We start from the raw sequence: 24,169 nt of genomic DNA on the forward strand, positions 1-24,169 counted from the left end.
ACCTTGGGCGACTCCTACAAGCCTTGCCAGGAAGAATACAGCTGGTAGGCACGACAGGTGTCTTGTGGACTCCTCCTAAGCCAATTGCTGGAGTCTACTACCAATTCCCCTCTGAATTTTACCACTGGCTCACAGCCTCTTCCTGGTCATCCAGCCTGCAGGAGCGACTCCCAGTTGAGTTCTTGAGGCAGGACATGGCTCTTGCTGTATAAAACACTGCCAAGGGCACCTCGCCCCCCACGGGCAGGATGACACCGCCGTGGAAGTTCTCCATCACAGACAAAATGCTGCTGTACCCCAGAAGTTCCTGCTGCTTTCACAGAGCCTGCAGCGTCCCAGGCTTCAACATCTTTCTGCATCCCAGTGCACTGAACCACGCTGCCGAGGGGCCGGGCGCACCTCAGCGGACGATACGGCGGCCGAGGGTGAGCACCGCTGCCATCTCCTGCCACCGGCTCCCGGGTACGGGCGAGCCCTTGGCTCCCGGCACCGTCCGAGGCACTGAGGCACCGCTGCCGGCTCGTAACGCGCGAGTGCTGCCGCCTTGTGGCGGCTGCCTGCAGTGCCCCTGCCGCGCTGTGCAGCGCAGTGCCGGGCATTGCTTTGCGGTCTGTGCTGTGCAGAGCCGTGCATTGCTGTCCTGTCTGCACTGCAGTGTGCTGGCTGCAGTGACCGCGCAGCGCCGTGCTGTGCTGTCTGTACTGCCTGCAGTGACCATACTGTCTGTACTGTCCTGCCTGCCCTGTCCCACAGGTACTGCTCTGCTGCCCTGCCCTGCCCTGCCTGCCCACCCTGCCCTTCACCCAACATGTCAGTCAGAGTCTCCCAACCCTGCTGCCCTTTAGGAGCTGCCTCACAAGGCTCGGCTTACCATGCACCACGGGGTCCACTCCCCACCTTTCCAGCATACACAGCCCAGCTCCCCCTCTCTGGCCCCTGACTCGGGCAGCCAGAGCCCTTGGAACAGGAGCTGTGGCCAACTGCCCCCGCAGATTGCCTGGCCCAGGGATGTGGGGCTGGCAGTCCCTGTACTGGGCTGGGCAAGTGGCAGCTGCAGATCTCATCATGCTGGAAGCTGTGCAGCGGCAGCACTGCGGCAGCCAGTGCTGACCTTGCTGTGCAGCAGAAGGCATCCAGCAGCGGCATGGCAAGGACAGTGCTGACCTTCTTCCTGCTCCTTGATGCTGCCCTGTGGGGTGGTCTGACCCAGGCTCTGGGGCCCATGGCTCGCCCTGGCCCTTTGCTGCTGCAGTTGCAGCGGCTGGAGAAGCAGGTGAGTGCCCAGAGTGTGGAGGGGCCACAGCCCTGCCTATGCGTGAGGGGCAGTTGGCATTTTGGGCTGGACTGGAGGTCAGCAGCATCACAAGGGGTCCGGCATGGGGATCTGGGCTCACGCCACCTTGCCCCACTCCTTTGCAGTTTCTCCGGCTCCAAGAGGTGACACTGAGCCATCTCCAGAGCATTGCTGAGAACTACAATATCTCCTACAACATCGATGGACGCTTCCGAGAGCTGACAGAGCAAGTGGCGGCAGCTGCTGCTGACCGAGCTGCCCTGGGCACTAAACTGGCACGCTTGGACATCACCAGCCGGCGACTGCACCGCAAGCTGAAGAGGATGGAGCAGACAGTAGGTGTCCTGAATCCATCTCACCTCCCACTCACCCACCCACCAGGTGCACTAGCAGAGGCTGGCACCAAGCTGCACCACCTGACAGACACTGCTCAGAGGTGGGTCAGCCAGTCAGAGGAGTTGCAGGGCTCAGTGGCCCCCACTGTCCTCCGTCTTCAGCATCTGAAGGCAAAGCAGAGGCAACACCACCAACAGGAAGAAGGCCACCAGCTGCCAGCTGATGCCAGGCTTGATGGAGTAACCGGGGAGGATGCAGAGTTCTCTCATAATGCACCACCAGGAGCTCAGGCTGTGACAGTGATGGTCCAGGCTGTGGCCACGGTCCCCCAGCAGTCAGGAGAGGATAGGTACAGGCCCCCCAGCCCGGTGCCCACCTCCCCAGCCTGCCACACTGGTGCTGTCCTGCTCTTCCCCAACAGCTCTGCCAAGCACATGGCCATCCTGGAGCTGGGGCCACATCAGGAGCTGCGGGCATTGTCACTCTGTGCCTGGCTGGCCACCTCAGCCCCTAGCCTTGGTGCCCTCATCACCTACATCACTCAGGATGGAGGCATCAAGCTGGCTGTGCATGGCTATGACGGGGACCTCTCTGGCTCTGCACATTTCATCATTGGGGAAGGGCAGTTTCGGCAGCTCCCAGTGATGCTGCTCCTGGATGGCAAGTGGCACCACATCTGCCTCACCTGGTCCTCCATCCAGGGCCAGTACCGCTTCTATGTGGACAGGCAGCTGCTGGCTGCTGGCTCTGGCTTCCAGCAGGGCTATGAAATTCCTGCTGGTGGCTCACTGGTGTTAGGCTGGGAGCAGGATCACTTTGGCACCACAGCTTTTGCGGGTCATCTGGCTGGCTTTGGTCTCTGGAGCCGACCTCTCCTGCCCGGGGAGGTAGCCAGCATGGCAACAGGCCAGGGGCTGTCCCGCAGCCCCCTCCTCATGCTGGCCAATGCCTCCCTGGAGGGTGAGGTGCAGAAGGTGGTGTGCCCCTGTCTCCAGCACTGCTTGTGATGAGCCTTGCAGTGGAAATGATGCCAGCTCCCAGCAGGCATGGCTGGCTCACATGCTGGTGCTAGCATAAGCTGTGTCTTCCTGGGGTGATGGGCACCTGCCAGAGAGGGCATATCAGGACTGGGATTGCAAGAGGTGGAGAAAAGAGGTTTTGGCAGCTGGTACAGCAGAGGACCTCAATCCTGGAGTCTGTCCCAAATCTGGGAGGCTATCTCTGTCCCCAGAAGATGTCCAGCCCCATTGATCCTATTAAAATGCTCCAGAGAGAGAAGAAAGTTAATTTATTTCAGGTCTTGGTTTTCACTTTAACACTTGGTGCCACTTGGAACACGGCAGGCACTGCTCAGCACAGGCATCCGGAGCCACAGGCTGGATCATGTGCAGGTGACCCTTGCCTGTGCCCTGCCACTGCTGGCAGCCACCACTGAGTCAGACCCTCGGGGAAGCTGTAGCATGGAAATGCCTGCGACCAGGAGCGAGCCAGAGGTGCCAGAGCAGCGTCCCAGAAAGGCTCTCTGGGCAGCGCCGAGCTCTGGGCTGAGCTGCGCTGCTCCGGGGGCATGGCTGCAGCTGCGGGTTGAGCACATAAAGCGCTCCCAAACGACTGCCCTGTGAATTCTCTGCGCGGAGAGCAGGAGCAGCACCGGCCCTAACTGCTTCTCAAGCGCCACCCTGCCAGAGGCGGGCCAGGCCTTGCTGGCAGGCCAGGGCCAAAGCCGATAGACGCGAGCACGCCTGGGGCCGGTGCGGGGCGAAGCCCCTCCGCTGCCCGGCCGCGGCAGGCCCCTCGCCGGGAGGCGGCCAGGGACCCAGGCCAGTGCGCAAACCCAGGGCGGGCCGCGGCCGGGCCTACAGCTCCCGCGGTGCCTCGGGGCGGGGCGGCCCTGCCGGCCACCGTAGCGCTCACGTGGGGCCGGCGGCGCGGCGGTCACATGACCGGCCGGTGAGTCGGGCAGGGGCTGGCGGAGGTGTGCGCTGCCGCCGCCCCGCATGGCCAACGTCGCCAAGAAGGTGTCCTGGTCCGGCCGCGACCGCGACGACGAGGACGAGGACGAGCAAGCGGGCGAGACTACCCCCCTGCTCAATGGCACCGGGCCGGGAGCGGCGGCGGGCGGCCGGCAGGTGGGTGCCGGCACCGGCAAAGGGGAGCGGGTACACTGGTGGGAATTTGCCCTGTCCCGGACCTCTTTGCGCTGAGAGTCGTCGGAAGGTGGCAGGGTCCGGGATGTGGAGTCGCGTTTGTATCTCCCTCCCCTGTAGCCCTTTACCGTGTTCGTTGCCCCGGGGCTGGGCGGGTGCTGCCGGTAGGGAGCCGCGAGTTGTCGGGGACCCGTTCTCTGAGCAGGCTCACGGGAGGAGGGGGCCCTCCGGGCTCCTCTGTGCCGGGAAAAACAGGTACCAGGGAGCCATGGCAGGGGCACGGGGCCCTGGGTCACTCGTGGGGGAAAATCTGAGCGCAGGGCCTGACTCAGCGCCCAGCGCCTGCCAGCAGGAAAGCCAGTGGTGTCCTGGGGCGCATTCAGAGCACTGTGGCCAGCAGGTCGAGGGAGGTTCTCCTCCCCTTCTACTCTGCTCTGCTAAGGCCATATCTGGAATCGTGGGTCCAGTTCTGAGTTCCCTAGTTCCAGAGAGACTGGAAACTACTGGATAGAGTCCAGTGCAGGCTACAAAGATGCTGGGGGCGCTGGAGCATCTCTGTGAGGAGGAAAGGCTGAGAGCCCTGGGGCTATCGAGTCCGCAGAAGAGCAGCCTGAGAAGGGATCTGATCAATGCTCAGCAAGAGCTGAAGTGTGGGGTGCAAGAAGATGTGGCCAGACTCTTGTCAGTGGTGCCCAGGGACAGGACAAGGGGTAGTGGGCACAAACAGGAACCCAGGAGGTTCCAGCTGAACCTGGGAAGAAACTTCTTTGGTGTGAGGATGCTGGAGCTCTGGAGCAGGCTGCCTAGAGAGGTTGTGGAGCCTCCTTGTCTGAGGAGCTTCCAAATCCATCTGGCCATTGTGATCCTGGGCAGGCTGCTGCAGGTGCCCCTGCTTTAGCAAGAAGGTTGGACTGGACCATCTCCAGAGGTCCCTTCCAACATCCACCATTCTGTGGGGGCATCCTGTGTAAAAATGCTATCTTTGAGAGCACCCATTGCCTGCCACACTGCTGCTGTCCACACCAACAGCCTGGGCTCGGGCAAGAGTCTAACACTGGCATAGTGGTGGGCATTGTACAGTACCTACAGAACTGTGCTGGCAAAGGCAAGTCCAGGGTGGGTTGTTACCAACACAGGGAGGGCAATTCCTAGTTGCAAATTAATTATGGGTAATTAACTGAAAGGAAACTTCTCTCCAGTGTACCTGGATGCCTTTACTTGGGCAGTCTGTCCTCTACATGAGGTGTGGTTAACTCAGGCATGCCATGGCTCTAGTCAAGGCCAGGTGAGGTCCCTGGGCTGGGTAGGATGCCAGACTGGAGCCATGGGACACTTCTATGCCAGCTGCAGGTGGGTGAGGTGTTGCTGCAGGTAACACCCTTAAATTTCCTTGGAAGAGTTTTCTGAGAAACTTGAGCTTGGACAGGGAGGAGCAGTGCCAGCATTTGGCAATCGGTAGCCTTGGCAGCTGTCTTGCCAGGCATGAATTTTGTGCTGCCCTGCTCCTAGGCAAGCCAGAACAGCAGGCTAATTAGAGAGAAATACAGGCTTCATTAGGCTGGAAGTGTCTGGTGTGGAGCTGTAAGAGCAGGACATGGCTGCTGGAAGGAATTGCCTGTGCCATTGCAGCTGCTCTGGTGTGAAAATACAGATCTTCCTGGCTGGCACAACAGGACTCCCTTTATTCACAGCACTGCTTGTCTTTAAAGACCGTGTGGTGAATGCACAGGTCTAGGGTATGCTAAAAAAGAGATCAACCAGAATGTCGTGGTTGTGGGTTAGTTAGGAAAGAGTTTCCTGGTGCCTTGGGATCATGGAAACATTTAGTTCGAAAAGACCTCCAAGATAGAGTCCAACCCTTACCTCAGCACTTCCAGGCCACCACTAAACCATGTCCCTCAGCACACCACATCTCCATGGCTTTGGAACCCCTGCAGGTGTGGTGAGGTATGAAAGAAATACTTGAGCCTTGCTACAGCAGAAGCTGTTGGAATTGGAGGCTTGCCCATACTGGGGACATGGTGACAATAAATGATACTTCACATCACAGATTGATCAGGTTCCAGCTGGTGACAAGTTGCTACCTGGTGTTCTTCTTAGTAAAGGTGGAGAATGAGTACCTTCCTGGAGAGCTGGACTTGTAGCTGCCTGGACCATGTGTGCCCCTGGCAGCAGCCTCAACCTAGCTGTGGCAGCTGGATTGTCACTGTAGGACTGGCTTTTAGTGTAGGGCAGCTGCTTGTCTCCCTTGGACAGTTCTTTGGCCTAGGTGCCACAATCATACAGGTGGAGGAGGGAAGGCAGGACAGCTTTGGCAGAGCTGCTGAGCTCACAGGAGATATAAACCTGGGTTGTGGTAAAAGCATGAAAATGTCCCCCCTAGGGCTTCTTCCTCTTCTCACATGCTTGTTTAATGGAAATTAAAGTGACCTTGAAGTGACAAAAGAAGACACAGGTTTATAGTCCCCTGGCTGACTGTTGAGAGATACTGAGATCAAGCACTTTTGAGTGGGAGATGGGGAAAGGATGGATAAACACCCTCATGATTTTAGAGCTAATTATGCTACAGTGCTGTGCCTGAGGTCTCCTGGTTTGGGGCCAGCTGAGCTGAGCCGTTGTCCTCTCACCAAGGCTTTCTAGTGCCTTGAGTATTCCAAGCAGCAAGAGGCTGCCTGTACGTTTGAGCGCTGTGCCTGCTGTAGGCTGCCCACTCCCCATGCTCTCAAGCTGTTTGTGTTAGTTCTTGGGCTGAGGTGGATGATTTCCTTCCTGAGAGGTTTTCATTTTCAAGAAATGCCTCCTTCACTACCTAGCAAAGACATGCACTGTGCTGAAATGCCAGCACTTTGGGATTAGTATAAGGCTGCCTCTCCAGAGGGTGCCTGGGACAGAGGGCATGGGCAAGGTGTCACCAGAATGTGGGCCAGGCTGCTGCTGGATGGTTTGTCCTTCTTAACCCCTCTGTGCTTATTCTGGATCTGTAGGTGATGTTTTGGTTTTCTTTCACTTCAAGTAACAGAGTGTGACCTGCAGCCTTTGTGGCTGGGTGGAGATGCTGCACTTGCTGCAATCAGAAAATCTTGGCAGGGGAAGGAGAAGTCTGTTGAGTGAACCCTGATTCCTGCCACATGGGCTGCAGGCTGTGTGTCCCCTAAGTGCCTGTCCTCTCCTGCCTGCTGCTGGGACCTGGAGCTGGCCTCCCTAGAAAGCCTCTGTCCTCAGCTGGTGACAGGAGCTTTTCCAAGCATCATGGTTTTAGCAAGTCCAGTCCCTTCTGCTGAGTGCTTGTAGCACTGAGGGCTGTGGTGGTGCTTTAGCCTTGTACTGAGCTTCTGCAGAGGGGACACATGGTACAAGGTGCCTGGAGAAAGGCAGATGTGCCAGGACAATAATGGCATCTCCCAGGCTCATGCAGGTGAAAGGTAAGGTGTAGCTGTGCCCTGGAGTGGCACTGAGAAGCTGGAAGCAAAATTGTACTTGAGTGGTCATGCCACAGGGAGAATCTGGATGCCTTCTGGATTGCTCTTTAACTGCTCTGTGTGGAGGCAAAACTGACATGGCACCATGAATAGCAGTGTGGCTTCTGGTCCACTTTGCTAAATAGAGAGACAGTAGTGCTGCTGTCTCCCACCCTGACCTGTGATGCTCTGGGCTTAGACTGCTATCTGCCTTCAACTGCTGCTGTCTTACTTTAGGGGGAGTCCTTTCAGGGCTGTCATGGGTTGAGTTGAATCGGTGCGAGTGCCACAGGCTGAGCGCCATCAGTGTTTGTGTGCCACTGTCAGAGGCAGGCTCAGCTGGCCTCAGAACCTCTCCTGCTAACCTGTCTGTGTCCTGGGTATTAGCAGCAGTTTGTGTTATGTGGAGATAAACATAACATGGTTACACCAACGTCATAATGTCCCAGGATCAGCAGCTCTCTTGACCTGAGTTTGAAAAACATTGAAGGGAGGATGGCCTCGTGCTTAGTGAATCTTTGAGCTGTGGACAAATAACCCTCTGTCTAGGCTCTTGGCTGCCTGATCTCCCCTGTCCCTCTTACAAAAGTCAAGTCCTGATGGAAGTAGCATGTGATCCTGTGCTGGGTGAGATGGGAGACAGCCCTCTGCTCCCAGAGTGGCTCTGCCCATATGGATGTGGAAGGATGCCAGGACCTGGGGGTGGGGAGGTCATGTCAAGAACATGCTGCTTTGTCTAACAAAGTTTAGCTTCACAACTCCTTTGCCATTCTCTCTGCTTGGGTCTGCTGCTCCTAATCCACTGGGAGTAGAGCTGCTGTGTCCTGGCTGTTCACTACACACGGAAGGGTTCTGGGGTGAGTATCACCAGTTTGGCCATGTTTGGGCTTTCTGTGGACCTCCATGGCTAGCAGAAAGAATTTCTCCAAAGAGCTGGCCCTGTGTGAGGTCTTGATGCCTGGAGTTTGAGCCCAGGCCTGAGCAGGGAACAAGGCACATGTCACTGTTCCCATCTTGTTGCCTTGACCTTGTTCTGGCCATGTGGCATCTAATGGGAGCTGTAAATCTTTGTGCTTCCTGAAGCCAGGTGGAGATGGATTCCCTTGCAGGGTCTCGGTCGCTAGGGTTTCAGGGCAAGGATCATGGCTTTCCTCCTCCTCAGGACAGTGGGGGCCTGGCTGGGACTTCTGCAAGCTACCAGAGCAGCTAGGAATCAGCAGGCCCTGGAAACAGGAATTTTGCTTCAGCTTGTGACTTTGTGTAAGTTCCCATCCACATCTTTGAAGTCAAATGGCAACTCTGGGGTGTGCCTACCTCTGAGGAGTCTGCTCTGACTACCAGAAAGAGGATCCACCTGGATGCTTTCCACAGGGATTGTGGTGCCATCGTGGATCAGAATCAAAGGCCCTAGCTGGTCTTACTGAGCCAGTGTCCAAGAACAGCCGCACAGAGCACTTTGTGCTCAGCCCCTCCTGTGGGCGCTGGCTATCGGAGACAAAAGGGTGCCAAAGAGGGGTTGAGAAGCTGGAGCAAACACCTTTTGCAGATCAGGGAGTGAATGAAAACGTGGAGCAGACAGAGCAGTGGGAAATGGGTCAGACTGCAAACACAAAGGGATATTCTGAGTCTGCAGTGATGTGCGTGGCTCTCAGCCACTCTGGCTTGTGCATTCCAGACGGGATCGGTGGTGATTAAAGCAGCAGGAGCTCAACGTGGGATCTGCTGGCACAGAGAGAGGCACCAACATACCAGGGCTCTGCTGTTCTCTGCCATCCCTCTTTTATTCTCCAGGCCTTTAGTCTGGGAGCTGGAGGGGTAGGAGCATCTTAATGTTGAGAGGTGGTGTTTGGGCTGCTTTTGGTCATAGTGCTGCTCCCAGCCTTGTGCATCCCAGTATTCCACAACAGTGAAGGGGTGACAGCAGCTTGCCTGCTTCTGACGGGTGCCCTGGTGGCACTGCCCAGCTGGAAGCTGGCTCAGCTGCAGTCCAAGCCCTTGCCAGCGTGAGCCAGGAGAGGAGAGGTGCCCCAAACAGTCCAAAAACTCCCGTGTTACACAACTGCACTGCCAGTAACAAGCCCGAGCAGTCACCAGCAAAAGGAGAACCTGCTTCTCTGAGGGCGATGCAAATTGTCCTTCCCTGCATCACACTGGGGCCGGCTCAGAGAAGTGCCAGTGTCCAGAGCAACGTGCCCTGCTTCCTCTTGAGTGTGCTGGCTGGCAGCCAGCCTGGCCACTGCTTGAAGGGAGCACATGCTGGTGTGCTCATCTCCCTGGCTGAGAGCCGCTCTGGGCAGAATCCAGTGTGCCTTCTGATGTCACTTACTGCCCACTGTGTGAGCTGAGGGATGGCCCCAGCATGTCTTGGTGTGCCTGGGGCTGTGGAGATGATGCTTTCTGCTCAGGGGGTCTGTGCCTCCCCAGCTCCAGGGGAACGTGGAACATGTTGCTTGGCACTGGTTTGCTGCCTGTGCAGCTGCTGCGTTGTCTGGAGGCTGGTGGTGACTAACCAACTCTTGTGGCTGCCAGCACCAGTTCTGGAGGAACCACTGCTGCCTGGCACCTTCCTGGGTGAGCCAGCCCTGCCAGAGCAGCTTGCTCAAACTCCAGCAAACTGCTTCCTTGTGTTCCCTCCAGGGTGGTGGGTCCCACCTCCTCAGTGTCCTCCAGGAGTGGTCCTCTGTGGGTTCTGCACTTCCTGGGACTGTGATGATGGGCAGAGTGATAGAGCCCAGCAAGGAGAACAGAGCACAACAGCCTGCATGCCTGCTTCTTCTGAGATTGACCTCATTCTCCCTTCTCTCCACAGCTCACTCCTTCCTCCTTCCTGCGCATTGGGCAGCTGAGCAATGTGGACCTCAATGAGGACATCCGTGAGCTGGTGAGTGGCACAGTGTTATCAAAACCCTTCCCTTCCTCCACTGACATCTGCTTTTGTTGCCCTCCTCACACCCTGCCTGTCCCATGAGGGTTCCAGTGCTTGCTCCTGGGCTTGGTGATTTTTGAAATGTGGGCAGCTGCTGGCTGCTCTTCCTCAACCCTTGCTGCTTCTCCTCAGCTCCAGCACTGGCCCAGAGATGTCTCTTTCCCTGCACATCTCAGGGCAGCAGCAGCAGCAGCCTGCCAGTACTGGGACCCTCTTACTATGGAAGCAAATGCACATGCATGTGGGATGGGAAGGGATTTCTTCCTTCTTGACATGAGAGCTCCTTTAATCTGCTTCTCTTGCCTGCTGCCTAGCTTGGTGCAAAGGCAGGGGAGGGGACATACAGTGTGACATAGGGAGATATCTTGGCTCTGGGGAGAGGGCTATTGGCAGAGAGACCATTTTGCAAAACCTCCCAGGTTTCAAGCTACTTCCCCTGCCCCAGGCACACCTGAAAATCTTTTCTTCCCCAGATGCCTGCCTTAGCTGCAGAGCTAGGGGAAGAGCAAGCAAGAAGACAACTTTTGCTAAATATTTCTAGTGGAATTCTTAAATGGAAAGGAACATGTCCTAATCCAGCGTCTTGGAGGACAGGCTGAGCCTGCTCTGCTGTAGCTGTAACGTGGGGCCAGGGGATGGTGCAGGGTGCTGCTGTCCTGGGCGATGCTTGGGCATCCTCAGAAAATGCCCTACTTTGGGAACAGCTTACATGGTCAGAAGCATTTAGGAAACAGAATTTGGTTTCTGCCCCAAACCAGAAGCCTGCCTGAAATCAATCCCTGCTTTTGAAGGAATTTCCTGCTGAAGTGAAAGGTTGCCCTCCACCAGAGCATGCAGTCAGCATGGTAGCATAGTACCCAGCTGGGCAAACTCTCCATCTGCTCGTGGGTTAAGGCCCTGCTTAGGGATGGAGAGACACATCCGACAGCCTGTTCCGTCTGCACTATGCCCCATACACCCACCAGCTGGTGGAAGATCATCTTGGATCCTGGCCTGCGAGGCAGCTTGCCCTCTGCACTCCTCCCTGCCTCTCCTTAGCATTAAAAGTGGCCTTAAACCAGCAGTCACTCAGAGAGGGGAGGGTTAGACCTGGCTGTCCTAACTCGTGTCTCGTGTCCTGCAGGAGACAGAGCTCCCTCGGCAGCATCCCAATGAGATCCCGCACAGCGAGAAGCTCCTGTCGCTCAAGTACGAGGTCAGTGTCCGTCTCCTGCCTTGGCTCTGTCTCTGGGATGCAGCAAGCAAGTAATGCAGGGTGAGGGTGTCTTGGTTCTAATTTAAAATTCCCAGAGACTCAAATACAGTTGCTAGAACCAATAACAATTTAGAGGGTGCCCTTCCTTCTTCCCCCTTCTTTCCCAAAGAAAAGGAATTAGATGTAGAGAGAGGGGAAAGGTAAAGCACACCCCAATAAATAATCTCGCTTCGATTTGGAAGGTGAAAGAAGAAAAGTTTAACAATAAATAAAAGGTATGTGACGTAGGGCAGCTACAAAGGTATAGAGAAGGGAAAACAAGATACAAAATATGCAAATACAACCAGATTTGATGGCAGTGGTTTGTCTGCCTCGTGGGTTGTGGCCACATGGTAAAACAAAGAGCAGCAGGAAATAGGATGATGGTGATTGTTGGCAAGCAGGAGGCAGGGAGAGAGAAAACAAAGTCTCCCTGCTTTTATGGATCTTAGACAGGAAGTGGGAGTGGGCTAACCACCACACCTGGGGAGGGGTCAAGACCACTCACCCAGGAGGGCTAACCCTTTACAGAGGGTTAGGGCTGCCCAGCTGAGGAGTTTCAGTGGGGAAGGAGTGAGACTGGAGGATGAAAATTAAGTGGGGGTATGGAGAGGCAGGGATGAGTGTCTGAGGGCATGGTGTGGGTATCTCTTCCCTTGTGCTAGACAATAACAGCATTTCCCTGTCCTGAACCAGAGCCTGGACTATGATAACAGTGAAAACCAGCTGTTCCTGGAGGAGGAGAGGAGGATAAACCATGCCGTGAGTCTTGCTGGGACCAACTTGCCACTGTCCCCACAGTCCAGGGAAGCTCTTGCCCCTGCACAGTTGCTGGGGGGGTTCTTAGCGCTAGGGGAGGTTGTGCACAAAGCAACACTTGAACTAGGAGGGGTTTACAGGCACTTGTGGTGAACCGAAATCTTCAGGAGCAAGGCCCCAGCACAGGATGGTTCCAATGGAACCTAGCCTAGGTGCACATGGTAGCATTGCTGGTGGCATGGGGCAGGTCCCCGAGCACAGGGACTTCTGGAGCCATTTGAAGCATCTGCCCTGGGGGCTTTGGGAGTCTTTGTCACAGCAACAAACCCCAAATAAGGAGTTTGGTGGTGGCAGGCAAACTGGAAAAGTACATCTGCTGTTGGGGACCCCATGGAGGGGCACAGGCAGTGACCTCATCTCAATTGTGGCCAAGTTTGGCAATCCTGGGGCAGCCAACATTGGTTTTCCTGGGATAGGTCTCCTCGGAGCTGCCTGGGCTGTGCTGGCCAAGGCGGTGAGGTGGGCTGGAGTGCCCCCAGTGGGCTCTGATGGCTGCCTGTCCCTCAGGCGTTCCGCACGGTGGAGATCAAGCGCTGGGTCATCTGTGCCATGATCGGCATCCTCACCGGCCTCGTCGCCTGCTTCATTGACATCGTGGTGGAGAATCTGGCTGGGCTGAAGTACAGGGTGGTGAAGGACAGTATCCTCCTGTGTTGCTGTGGCCACCAGCCAGTCAGGAGCTATGGGATCTCTGCTTCTGGTAGCCATAAGAGGGGTGCCAGGGGAGATGTCAGCACTTCCTTACCTGGATTTAGTGGTACAGACCCTGCCACCCAAGGTGATGCTGAATGCCCAGCTGCTCTGTGGCTTGGCACTGCTATTATAAAGGAGGGTCCTCACAGCAGCCCTGGCTGCCCTAAGTGCACCGGATCTGCTGTGCTGCTGCAGGCCAAGAAGCACATTAGGGACAGGTTATGGTGGTGGGAGGGATATGACCCAACTGATACCAGCATTTCCTTGAGCTGTTTCCCCAGACATTGACAAGTTCACGGAGAAAGGGGGCCTGTCTTTCTCCCTCTTACTCTGGGCCAGCCTCAATGCCAGCGTGGTGATGGTGGGCTCTGTGATCGTTGCTTTCATTGAGGTAAGAGTTTGAAACTGGTCTGAATTGGGGTATTCCTGTGCCTCCTGCCTTGGCTCTACACAGAGCAAGCAGGAAACATGCGAGTTTGTGTCACGGCAAGTGTATTCCTGCCGAGTGGCTTCTTGTAGTTCCTTGATTGTGGCTCCAGCTCTGCTGTTGAGTTTCTCTGGGGTTGTCAGGCTGATGGATGTGCTGCCCTTCACTGGCAGCTTGGGACAGAAGATGTGCTCCAGCCCTGGGCAGAGGCACAAGGCTCTCAAGCCTTGACCCCCTCAAGCCTCTCCGTGCTGGGCATACATGAGTGCCAGTGTGGAGCAGACTGGCTGGATGCCCTTTGCCCTGGCTCTCCATGGCCTCTTTGCCTCTCACCATGGCATGGTGGTGGGAACAGAGAACCCAGACAACTTCTCTCTGACACATTTGCCGTTATGGGCAGTGCCTTTCTCAATTCCATCTCCAGAGCCTACAGACAGGCTTTGATCTCATCTCTGAGCCTCCTCAAAGGCGTGCTTCATGTGCCCTGTGCTGAGATACAGGGCTAAGGTGGCCATTGTGTCCTCAGCCTGCGTGTGGCAGCTGGCACTCAGGCTCTCTCTGCTCTCTGCAGCCCGTGGCAGCTGGCAGTGGCATTCCCCAGATCAAATGTTACCTCAACGGCGTGAAGATCCCACATGTTGTCCGGCTCAAGGTAGGAAGCAGGAGATGAGGGTATCTGTGTCTTCTGCCTGTGATGGGACCCCCTCAGCAGGATGTCCTGGGCATGTTGTGTCCCCATGGGGTGATCCCTGCCAGCCCCGTGGCAGAGAAGCAGCCAGCTCAAGCTCCTGGCTCTGTAGCTGTGCCCTGCAGTGTTGGGAGGTTAAATCTGTCCTGGGATCATCAGCTAGTGCTGGGAATAGCATCTTGGAGTAATCTTTCTGCTCTGGCCAAGTAGAAAGTTGACCAACCCTACTGACACAAGGTGAGGCTGAGCATCACAAGCTCCTCAGCATCACTCATTCCTGACCCTGCAGCAGCTCTGGGCATTGTGTGACTGTCCCTTGTGCCCCTTGCGTGACGTGCTGTGTCTGTCCCCTCTGTTTTGCAGACCCTGGTGATCAAAGTCTGTGGGGTCATCCTCTCGGTGGTCGGTGGCCTGGCTGTGGGGAAGGTGATGTTCACAAAGTGCTCTCTGGCACTCTGCTGGCATGTTGTTAGCTGCTGCTGGCACAGGTGCCACAGCACATCACTGGCACTACACTGGGAGTCCTGCAGTGACTTCACAGTGTCATTCCCTGGTCTGCTGGCCAAGGTGGCTGTGGTATGATCAGGCCTGGGGATCCAGGGAGCCCCTGGGACGTGTGGTGACACCAAGCCAGGCTGTGTGGCTCAGCTGAGGGCAGGAGCACAGCAGCCTACATTCATCAGCAATTGTCCCTGCACGTTAGATGGGGAGACTTGGGTGCTCCACTGGGATCTTTCTACCTTGCTGGCAGGCAGGGGAAGCCCCTGTCCCCTTGGTTGGAGGAGGTGCTGTTGGGAACGGGAGGTGGTCACAGGAGCCACTTGCTAGAATGAGGGTCTTGGGGGAAGAAATGGCAAGGTCTGTGTTTCCCAGATGGAAATCCTCCAGGTCAGCTTCTTCAGGGGTATGACCTGGTGAGCAACATTCAGCTCTTCCTGACTGCCCTGGGACTCTTCCTTCCCCAATCTGACTCTGCTGTCCTGCTGACAGGAAGGACCCATGATTCACTCTGGAGCAGTGATTGCTGCTGGGATCTCCCAGGGCAGATCCACATCTTTAAAGCGAGACTTCAAGGTTGGTGTTGAGGGCTGAGGGGCTGAGCTGCAGATGCCCCTCCTGTGCCCAAACAGGATCCCAAGCCACCAGCATGCCTACCTGGCATACTCTGTGTCTCCCCTAAACTGATGTGTGTGGCCAGCCCTAACCACGCCTTCCCTTGGCTGTCCCAGATCTTCGAGTACTTCCGCAGAGACACCGAGAAGAGGGACTTTGTGTCGGCTGGAGCTGCTGCTGGCGTCTCGGCTGCCTTTGGTGCCCCCGTGGGTACGTGCCTTGGGTCTCTGACACCGACCTCGGTGCAGATTGCTCCCACTTCCATGAGAGCAGCTGCTGGCATCTGCCTAGGGAGCTGCAGGAGCCCTCCAGCAGAGTGCCTGCTCCTGCTCCAAGCTGTCCTGGGGAGAGACAGGAGGGGGGGGTAATGCATCTCTGCCAAGTGTTGCCTCCCTTGGATGAGGCAATGGAGGAGCCTCACTGCAGTCAGTACATCAGCGTTGGCTTGGTAGACTTGCTGGTCCCTTTGCTGCAGCCTGTGAGGTTGAGGCAATATGGGGATTTGGGTGCTTTAGGTGGTGCTGTGAGCCAAGGGTCTGGGCATCCCTTCTGAAGATGTTTGTCTTATTTGCAGGGGGTGTCCTCTTCAGCTTGGAAGAGGGAGCTTCCTTCTGGAACCAATTCCTGACGTGGAGAATCGTAAGTGTTGGGGTGCAGGAGCAGAAGGTGGAGGGACGCCAGCTCAGGTGTGAGGTGCTGTCTTTTCCCAGCGCCCCAGAGCCCAGGCATCCTGCCATCTCTGCCCCAGCAGGCAGCTGTCTGTAGTACATCTCAGGGAGCAGCATCCCAACTTCCCTTCTGGGCCCTGGCTCTCAGAGCCTGAATTTGAACCATCTGAGCTCCATCTTGCTGCCATCTCCTTTCCAAGGCAATTGCCTTGGGCTGTGCCAAAGAGCAACAGAGAGGCAAAAGCAGGAGTGAGCCCCAGTGTATGTAAGGTGCCCAGAACACTGCCACAGGGACATGGCCTCCTGTCCCACCACACTGTGGATAGCAAGCCCTATCCAAGGGCCTTGGAAGGGGTGATTCTGGGGTAGTGCAAGGGCACAGGGCTGGAGGTGTCTGGCAGTGATTCTGGCCTGCATCTCCTTCCAGTTCTTTGCCTCCATGATCTCAACGTTCACTCTCAACTCTGTCCTGAGTGTTTACCACGGCAATGCTTGGGATCTCTCCAGCCCTGGGCTCATCAACTTTGGCAGGTTTGATACTGAGGTATGGCATGGATGTTCCCCAGGTAGGTCTCCACTGGGGACGTTAGAACCTATAGCTGGTTGGGACCACCAGTCTGTCCTAAAACATCACCAGGGGCTGAAGCAAGCTCTGCCCTACCAGACTGTGAGATCTGGCCAAGTCCCAGCTGCCCTATCCCCATCAGACCTCTCTACAGCCACTGCTGCATCTGGAGGCTGCAGAGGGTCCAGGGAAGACCTTGAAGCAGCTTTGGGAGCCACTCACCAGCACAGTCTTTAGTTGTCCCAGCAAATGGTGTCTGGGTACTGGCCTGGATATCTGAAACCCATTTCTTTTTTGCCCTCAGAAAATGGGATACACAATCCAGGAAATTCCTATCTTCATCTTCATGGGAGTGGTTGGTAAGAGAGTGCTGCTCTTTCAATTTGATTAGTCTGAATATTTCATCTGCTCTCTGTCTGGCTCTTAAAAAGCTTTGGGATCCAGTTTCCTGGGGAGAGTGGGAAATCCATTAAATTCTGGAACAAAGGCTGTGGGGCTTCCACAGGGGCTGGATCCTGCTCCAGCCCTTATCCTGCAGCAAAGGCTGTAATCCATGTAGTGCAAAGCCATGGAGTGGGGTCTGTGCATCACAGTCATGGGCAACCCCTTGCTTTCATGCAAGCTGCTCTTACCCCACAGATGTGGCCTTTCCCTTGCCTTCCTAGTGACAGCTCTGTGACACTGCCACCCAGTAACTCCACTGCTGGTGCTGGCCTCCTCTTCATGACAGGTCCAGGCTTTCTCTGCAGGGACAGCCTCCAGGTGTCCTGGGGGTGCTGGCCGTGCTGAATGGGTTATTGATGTCTTTTTGAGTTTCTTGGGCTCCATGTGTCCTTGGCAGGTACAGGAGAGTCTGGGAGCTGTGTACTCGGCTTTTCTCTTTTGCGTTTGCAGGTGGGATCCTTGGGGCCCTGTTCAATGCCCTCAATTACTGGTTAACGATGTTCAGGATCAGGTATGAGCTCCTGGGTAATTAAGGTGGCTGACAGAGTTTGGCTGGTGTCTTCTGTGCTCCCTCAAAGCAGCCTTCCCATCCAGAGCAAGGCTGCAATCTCAATATAAGCAAGAGTAGCCCCTGGAAACTGGGAGGCAGAGATGCCACACACCTCTTGCTGCCTGCAGTAAAGGCTGTAACCTGCAGCATCCAGCCATTGCTCTGACCTTGCCAAGTATTTCCCCCCAGTGACTTGAGGGCCCAAAGAAATGCAGACACTGTGCAGACCTGACATGTGCTTCTGACAGTGACAAGAGAAGGGAGGCAGCTGCTAAAGCCATCCAAGCCCAGTCTGGCACTGCCAGTGCTTGTCACCAGCTTTCCAAACACAAGGACTGGCCTTGTGGCCTCGGGGAGGGACAACTTTTGTCAGTGGAGCAGTGAGGAGGCTGCAGCTTTCTAGACTTGGCCCTGCACTGTCTCCCAAGCTGAGCTGGATCGTGTCAACTTTTCCATTGAAGCTTTGCCTGGCTCCGGGCAGGCAGTTCTGCTGCAGCTGGCTGAGCAAAGCTGCCCTTGCCACTGGCCTCCTGCCCCAAGTTCCCCGTGACAATGGCCAGCAGAGGGCAGCACACAGAACAGCCTGGAAAGGGAGCAGCAGCAGACAGCCTGTCCGAACTCCCAGGGTGATGTGCCAAGCCACATGTGTGAGTGACCCTGCCCGCCTGCCTGGGTACCAGCCTCCCTGCGCTGCTCCCTTTGCAGGTACATCCACCGGCCCTGCCTGCAGGTGGTCGAGGCCATGCTGGTGGCAGCAGTGACAGCGACTGTGGGCTTTGTCATGATTTATTGCTCCAGAGACTGCCAGCCCATCCAGGGGAGCACAGTGGCATATCCCCTGCAGGTAAGAGATGCTGGAGAATGGGTCCCTTGGGCGGGGAGCACCCTGTGCCTGGGCAGAGGCTGAAGGCTGAGCATGGACATGAAACTCTGCTGGGCTTTGTGGAACTGTACCTCAGTCTGTGCCTTTCACAGCTGGAGACCGACTCATGATTTTGGTGTGCTTGCTGCCCAAAGCTGTCTCCTGGTGGGCACATGTCCCTGTGAACCTATTGGCCTTCCCTGGCACAGGGCAGCTTGAATCTGCCACTTCTAAGTCTATTTTCTTCCCCTCAGCTTTTCTGTGATGATGGAGAGTACAATTCTATGGCCACTGCCTTCTTCAACACACCTGAGAAGAGCGTTGTCAACCTCTTCCATGACCCTCCAGGTCTGTGCATGAGGCAAGCAAGACCCTGAACATGAAAAGGGTGGGACTGGATTTGCCTGAGGTGGTTGAAGTGTTCTCTGACCACTCCTGGGAGTCAGGGGGTGATCAGCACAGCCCCATGAGGGCACAGTGAGATCCAGCAAAGCGCTAAAGCGCTGTGCATGCTCCTTTCCTGTAGTGGTGGAAGGAGAGGGAATGCATGCTGTGTCTGATGTCACAGCTTGGTCAAAGGGCTGTGATCTCAGGAGCTGGTAGACAAGGCCCCGGTCTTCTTCATGCACACTTACATGCTGTTGATTCTGAGTCATGTGGGAGCATGTGGGGCTGTTCAAAGTCCATCCTGGACATGTCCCTGGCTGTTTTCTTAATTAGCAGAGCCTCTGGCCTCAGAATGACTTTACCTTCTGGGCAGGTTGCAGAGGAGGTTTGGATACGCTTGAGAAATGCAGTTTGGCTGCCAGGTTCCAGCTCTGGATCTGGTGTAACGACAGTTTGCCCTCTGCTGCTCTGAGTTTCCTGCCAGGTGCACATGGACAGGGAGCAGACTGTTCTGAATTCCAAGACTGTCAGCCCAAAGAGTGCAGGTTTGCCACCTGAGCCCAAGTAATGACCATCCTGTGCCTTGGGGCTGTTCCCTGCAATGCTGAGTCCTCCCTGGCTCAGGCTTTCAGTCTGTTGACCTCTCTGTGAAGGAGAGTTTGAAAAATACTTGTTTAAACTAGACTGAGCTATTCAGCAATCCCAAAATAGCAGTGGATGGAGTCCTGAGGACAGCAAGACCCTGCTGTGGTGGTACAATCTGTGCTGTGGGGCAGCTTAGGACTGGCCCAAACAGCCGTGGGAGCTGCAGGAAAGGAGGGGGGTTGCTGATCCTAAAACTGGCAGTAAGACCAGAACCTCTGTCCTCCTGACCCCGTCCTTCAGTGCTGGCAGTCTCTTGGGGCAGTCCCTCATCATGCTGCCTCATGGGAGCCTGGGAACTCTAGGGCTTAAAGGGGGCAGGTCGTCATGGGTCACCAGATGAAGAAAAGGCATGCACTGGATGCATTTGGAATGGGAAGCTTGTGATGGCACTGACTTGGCTGCTGGGGCCCTTAAGGGTGGCAGAAGCAACCTAAAGAGGTCTGAGCAGCTTGTGCTGCCAGAGTAGAAGGTACCTTCAATGAGAGGGACTCCTGTTTCTGGGGACACTGCTGTCGTGGGGCTGCTGCTCTCTGGGCTTCCATGGCTGCAGCCCATTGGAGTGTCCTCTGGGCTGGAGGACCAGCGTTGACTCCATTCTCTCTCCACTCAGGTTCCTACAACCCTATGACACTAGGCATGTTCACACTGATGTATTTCTTCCTGGCCTGCTGGACCTATGGCCTCACTGTGTCTGCAGGGGTCTTCATTCCTTCCCTGCTGATTGGTGCTGCTTGGGGGAGGCTGTTTGGCATCTCCTTGTCCTACCTGACCAAAGGCTCGGTGAGTCCTTGCTGGGAACATGGTAGGGACCACAACACCCGGCTCTCATCCCTTGCCACTGGGCAGGTGGTGTGCATGGAGATGGCTAAGAGCTTGACACAGCAGTTTAGAGTGTGTCAGCTTCTCATTTGATGTCTTCCTGAGCTGGGTCTGACATTTCCTATGTGCTGAGGGAGCCTTGCCAGTGGCTGGGCTGTGTAGGCAGCTGCAGGCACTCCTGATCCCTTTGGAAGTGGGGGAATTTGGGAGCCAGGGCACCACTCATTATCTCTGCATGCCCTGGATCCAGCAGCTGACTCAGCTTCTTCTCTCTCCTGTGCTCAGATCTGGGCTGATCCTGGAAAGTATGCCCTGATGGGAGCTGCTGCACAGCTGGGTGAGTTCCCCATGACACAGTCTGGGTTGTCAAGAGCAGGAGCTCATGTCAGGGCTAAGGTGGCATGGGAAAAAAGTGATCCCTGCTGCTTTGGTACAGTTTCTTGACTAGTTTGGCTGGCTGTCTGCTTCCCAAAGACCCTGCCAAGCACAGGCAGTGCTGGCATTCTGATGAGGACTGGGCATGGCCAGGGCACCCCTGCCTATGTGGGCAGTCCTGCATCACCATGCAGAAACTCAGGGGTTCTGCTGTCCCCTTGCCCATGTTTTCCTGCCCTCCTAACCCCTCCACACCCCTTGGGTGTCTCTCACAGGTGGGATTGTGCGGATGACGCTAAGTCTCACTGTCATCATGATGGAGGCAACAGGCAATGTCACCTATGGCTTCCCCATCATGTTGGTGCTGATGACAGCAAAGATTGTTGGAGATTACTTCGTGGAGGTGAGGACTGATGTGCTCACCAGGACATAGTGTGAGACTGTGGGTTGGGGGTTGTGGTGCTGGGGAGCCCTGGTGGGGCCAGGACAGGTGCATGCTCCTTTTCAGAGGTGAGCTGCTGCCTGGCTGTACCCCTTGGTACTTCACCGTGCTTCTCCTGAAAGCCCTGCTCTTGTTGCAGGGGCTCTATGACATGCACATTCAGCTACAGAGTGTGCCCTTCCTGCACTGGGAGGCTCCGGTAACATCCCACTCCCTCACAGCCAGGTAGGTGGGTTTGAGGGATGCTTGTCATTGTCACTCCTGTCGCAGCTGACCTGAGCTGGAAGTGGAGGTGGTGATACAGTTCAGTTCCAGAAACCTGTTGTCTCCTGGTGCCACTGGCCCAACCCCTTCCCCAGAAGGGAGCATGGCCTGCTGTGCACTCCTTACCCACATCTCTGGCAGGTTGTGGAGTCAGAAGAGGTATCAGGGCTGCAGAGATGTGTTATTTGGGGTGCTGTGTGGGGCATGCTGCCCTGGGGCTGTGTTTCACACCAAGCCTTCCTTGCAGAGAGGTCATGAGCACTCCTGTCACTTGCCTGCGGAGGATCGAGCGTGTGGGCACTGTTGTGGACATCCTCAGCGACACCTCCTCCAACCACAATGGCTTCCCAGTAGTGGAAAGCAATCCTGATACCACACAGGTGGGCTGGCTGCTGCTAGTGGTTGACCATGCAATAGTGGGCTGGCTATGGCATGGGACCCTGCTCTTTGCTCCCCACCTCCCCTTCCCAGCTCTGTCTCATGCGTGATGATGCTCTGTTACAGGTGGCAGGACTGCGGGGTTTGATCCTGCGTTCCCAGCTCATTGTCCTGCTGAAGCACAAGGTGGGTGATGATGCATGAAGGCCATTTGGGTTGTGTCTGAGCCCCAGCATTCCTGTCCCACTGCTACCTCAGGCCCCTTGCTGCCTACCTTGCTCAGAAAGAGGTGGTAGAGGGTCTCTGCCATCTACCTCAGCCCACAGGAAGAGACAGTGGGGGCTGCCATGCTGTGCTGGGGTTACCCCAGCATTATCCTGCACCCCACCGGGCTTGTAAACTCTGAGAGGGTGAGAAACAGACTCATCTTACGGCCCCATGCTCCTGCTGGCTTCCCTCCCTGGCCCTGGTACCTGTTGGCACTGCAGGATAGGCCATGGTGGTCTCTTTCCTCCCCAGGTTTTTGTGGAAAGAGCCAACCTGAGCCTGGTGCAGCGCCGGCTGAAGCTGAAGGACTTTCGGGATGCCTACCCGCGCTTCCCCCCTATCCAGTCCATCCACGTCTCCCAGGATGAGCGCGAGTGCATGATTGACCTCAGCGAGTTCATGAACCCCTCTCCCTACACCGTGCCTCAGGTACTGGCCAACGACCTTCTGTACTCCAAGAACCTGGGGGCACGGTAGGTGTGGGTGCCAGCTTGAGGGGCTGCAGCCCACACAGCCTTGCCCTGCTTTGCAGGAGGCATCTCTGCCACGGGTGTTCAAACTCTTCCGAGCCCTGGGACTGCGGCACTTGGTGGTTGTGGACAATCGCAATGAGGTGAGTCCCTGCTCGCTGTGTGGGCATCTTTGGGCCTTTGCAGGGGGACAGGACATGCTGCCCTTGTCCTCAGGCTCTGTGCACCAGCGTGGGGTGTACTCTGTCCCTTTCCTGGCAGGTGGTGGGCATGGTCACCCGTAAGGACTTGGCCAGGTACCGGTTGGGGAAGGAAGGCCTGGAGGAGCTCTCGCTGGCACAGACGTGATGTGAGGTGGCACTGCCCAGTGGAGACATGCCCCAGAGTGTCAGAACTGGGGAACCTCTTTTGTGGGAAGTAGGGAGAGGACTGGGCCAGCCTGTGCAGGCATCATGGTGCCTGGAGCACCAGCATGGCTGTGCTGCCCTGGCTTCTCTGCCTGTTGCTGCCTTCCCATGTCTGCTGCCTCTTCTCACCCCTTCCTCTGCTTCCCTGAGGGATCACAATGCCCCTTTGGATCTATTAACTTCCAGCAAAGGCTGTCCCTGAGGGTGGGTGAAGGCTGGAGTGCACTTAGGGAGCAGAAATGTCCTGCTGAGCTGGGTACAGTCCTCTGCCACAGCACATGGCCTCCGTTGTCTCATTCACCCATCCTGTCTGGGACCCTAGTCCCTGCTGCAGGGTAGGGTCTGTGTGAGGAGCAGAGGACGTGGGGCTCCCTGTTTCTCCTGCCACATGACCCGTGGGCTGAGCCCTGGTGTACGCACATGTGGCTCTACCCCTCCTACTAGAGAAGGGAGCTCTGCCCTGCTCAGCTCTGCAATAAAAGGGCTCCTGTGGTTCAGCAGCTACTGCCTCTTGTTCTTTCTTGGCTCCTTTGGCCACTGTGACCCCAACCTGAAGGTGGGGAGACACCCCTGGGCTTTGGAGCAGGGATGGGGAGGGGGAAGCTGCCTTCTCTGGGGCAGTGTTTGCCCTAGTTTATGCCACTCTGCCTCTCCTGCCTTCCTCACACCTTTCTGCTGCTGCCTCTCTAGTCTGCCCACACTGGGGTCCAGAGCCACTCCTGGATGTGTTTCTGCACTTGCTGCAGCTTGTTCTGATTCTTTCCAGCAGCCTGGGCCCCATCAGGTACTCCCAAACACACCACCAGATCTGGATCTGGCCAGGGGCAGGGAGCAGAGCCTGCACTCCCGTGTATAAGGATAAAGGGTCTAATCCTGGTACCCCCACTCCCATTTCCCACCATCCTTGTTTCCTTTGCCCTGGGTCTGTCCCCTTCTCTCTCAGGCTGGGGTGCTGTGGTGCCTTGAGGGCCTCAATGGTGGAATCCTGTGCTGAAATAAAGCCTGTTTGTACTTTTAGTGTGGTGTTGTGTGGCTCTTGCTTTTCCCTTCTTGCCCAGGCTCAGCACTGTCTGTCCATGTTCTCCTAGCGCTGAGCTCAGCCTCCTGCTGCTGGGAGGGCACAATGGGTCTATAGTGAGGAGCTGCATGAAGGTAGGCCAGGGCCACCCCCACCTTCCTAAACAGGGCTGGAGTGCTGGAGACAGGGGGCAGCAGCCCTTTCCTGAGTGCTTTTTCCTTTCAAAGCTGACGAAGCTACAACAAAGCAGAGAATGCCTCAGCTGGGCCCTGGTAACAGCCAGGTCTGGCAACAGGGCTGGAGGAAGAGCTGGTTGCCCTCCCTGCACCATGGGCCCCTGCACAAATCCAGTTTCCCTGTACTGCTGTGGGGGGTACCAGGTCCCCAAGATGGTGACAAGTCCCCACTGCTGGCTGGCAGTCTGACGCTTTATGAGGCCCCATGGTGCCCTTTGCCCTGGCGTGGCCAAGATA

General features: G+C 56.3%; 2 protein-coding genes across 2 annotated transcripts; both read left to right on the top strand.

Moving 5' to 3' along the window:
• Positions 1 to 248: 248 nt before the first annotated feature.
• PTX4 (pentraxin 4) lies at positions 249 to 3,130 on the top strand. Its single transcript, XM_064152647.1, has 3 exons — positions 249 to 608; positions 1,124 to 1,273; positions 1,420 to 3,130. Exons 1-3 carry the CDS (start codon positions 249 to 251, stop codon positions 2,635 to 2,637), a joined length of 1,728 nt encoding a protein of 575 aa, XP_064008717.1. The 3' UTR covers positions 2,638 to 3,130.
• A 387-nt stretch (positions 3,131 to 3,517) lies between these two features.
• Positions 3,518 to 23,695, top strand: CLCN7 (chloride voltage-gated channel 7). The gene is made up of 25 exons (XM_064153280.1): positions 3,518 to 3,759; positions 10,045 to 10,116; positions 11,285 to 11,356; positions 12,092 to 12,157; positions 12,722 to 12,854; positions 13,189 to 13,298; positions 13,906 to 13,986; positions 14,386 to 14,448; positions 15,013 to 15,096; positions 15,252 to 15,345; positions 15,710 to 15,774; positions 16,231 to 16,347; positions 16,673 to 16,727; positions 17,263 to 17,323; positions 18,068 to 18,206; positions 18,479 to 18,572; positions 19,867 to 20,036; positions 20,361 to 20,412; positions 20,726 to 20,853; positions 21,032 to 21,117; positions 21,404 to 21,536; positions 21,661 to 21,720; positions 22,054 to 22,230; positions 22,334 to 22,414; positions 22,533 to 23,695. The coding sequence occupies exons 1-25, from the start codon at positions 3,628 to 3,630 to the stop codon at positions 22,617 to 22,619; spliced, it is 2,412 nt and encodes an 803-aa protein (XP_064009350.1). The 5' UTR covers positions 3,518 to 3,627; the 3' UTR covers positions 22,620 to 23,695.
• Positions 23,696 to 24,169: the final 474 nt, after the last annotated feature.

This window comes from Pogoniulus pusillus, chromosome 13 (assembly GCF_015220805.1).
Source record: "Pogoniulus pusillus isolate bPogPus1 chromosome 13, bPogPus1.pri, whole genome shotgun sequence".
Lineage (NCBI taxonomy): Eukaryota > Metazoa > Chordata > Aves > Piciformes > Lybiidae > Pogoniulus > Pogoniulus pusillus.

What these genes read in the sequence shown, in the direction of transcription:
- CLCN7 (XM_064153280.1), top strand. Translation starts at nt 3,628, where the DNA reads ATGGCCAACGTCGCCAAGAAGGTGTCCTGGTCCGGCCGCGACCGCGAC. An exon ending in TTAACGATGTTCAGGATCAG is followed by an intron (nt 17,324 to 18,067) that starts GTATGAGCTCCT and finishes CTCCCTTTGCAG; the next exon opens with GTACATCCACCGGCCCTGCC. An exon ending in CTCCCTACACCGTGCCTCAG is followed by an intron (nt 22,231 to 22,333) that starts GTACTGGCCAAC and finishes CCTGCTTTGCAG; the next exon opens with GAGGCATCTCTGCCACGGGT.
- PTX4 (XM_064152647.1), top strand. Translation starts at nt 249, where the DNA reads ATGACACCGCCGTGGAAGTTCTCCATCACAGACAAAATGCTGCTGTAC. An exon ending in GTGCCGGGCATTGCTTTGCG is followed by an intron (nt 609 to 1,123) that starts GTCTGTGCTGTG and finishes CTTGCTGTGCAG; the next exon opens with CAGAAGGCATCCAGCAGCGG. An exon ending in TGCAGCGGCTGGAGAAGCAG is followed by an intron (nt 1,274 to 1,419) that starts GTGAGTGCCCAG and finishes ACTCCTTTGCAG; the next exon opens with TTTCTCCGGCTCCAAGAGGT.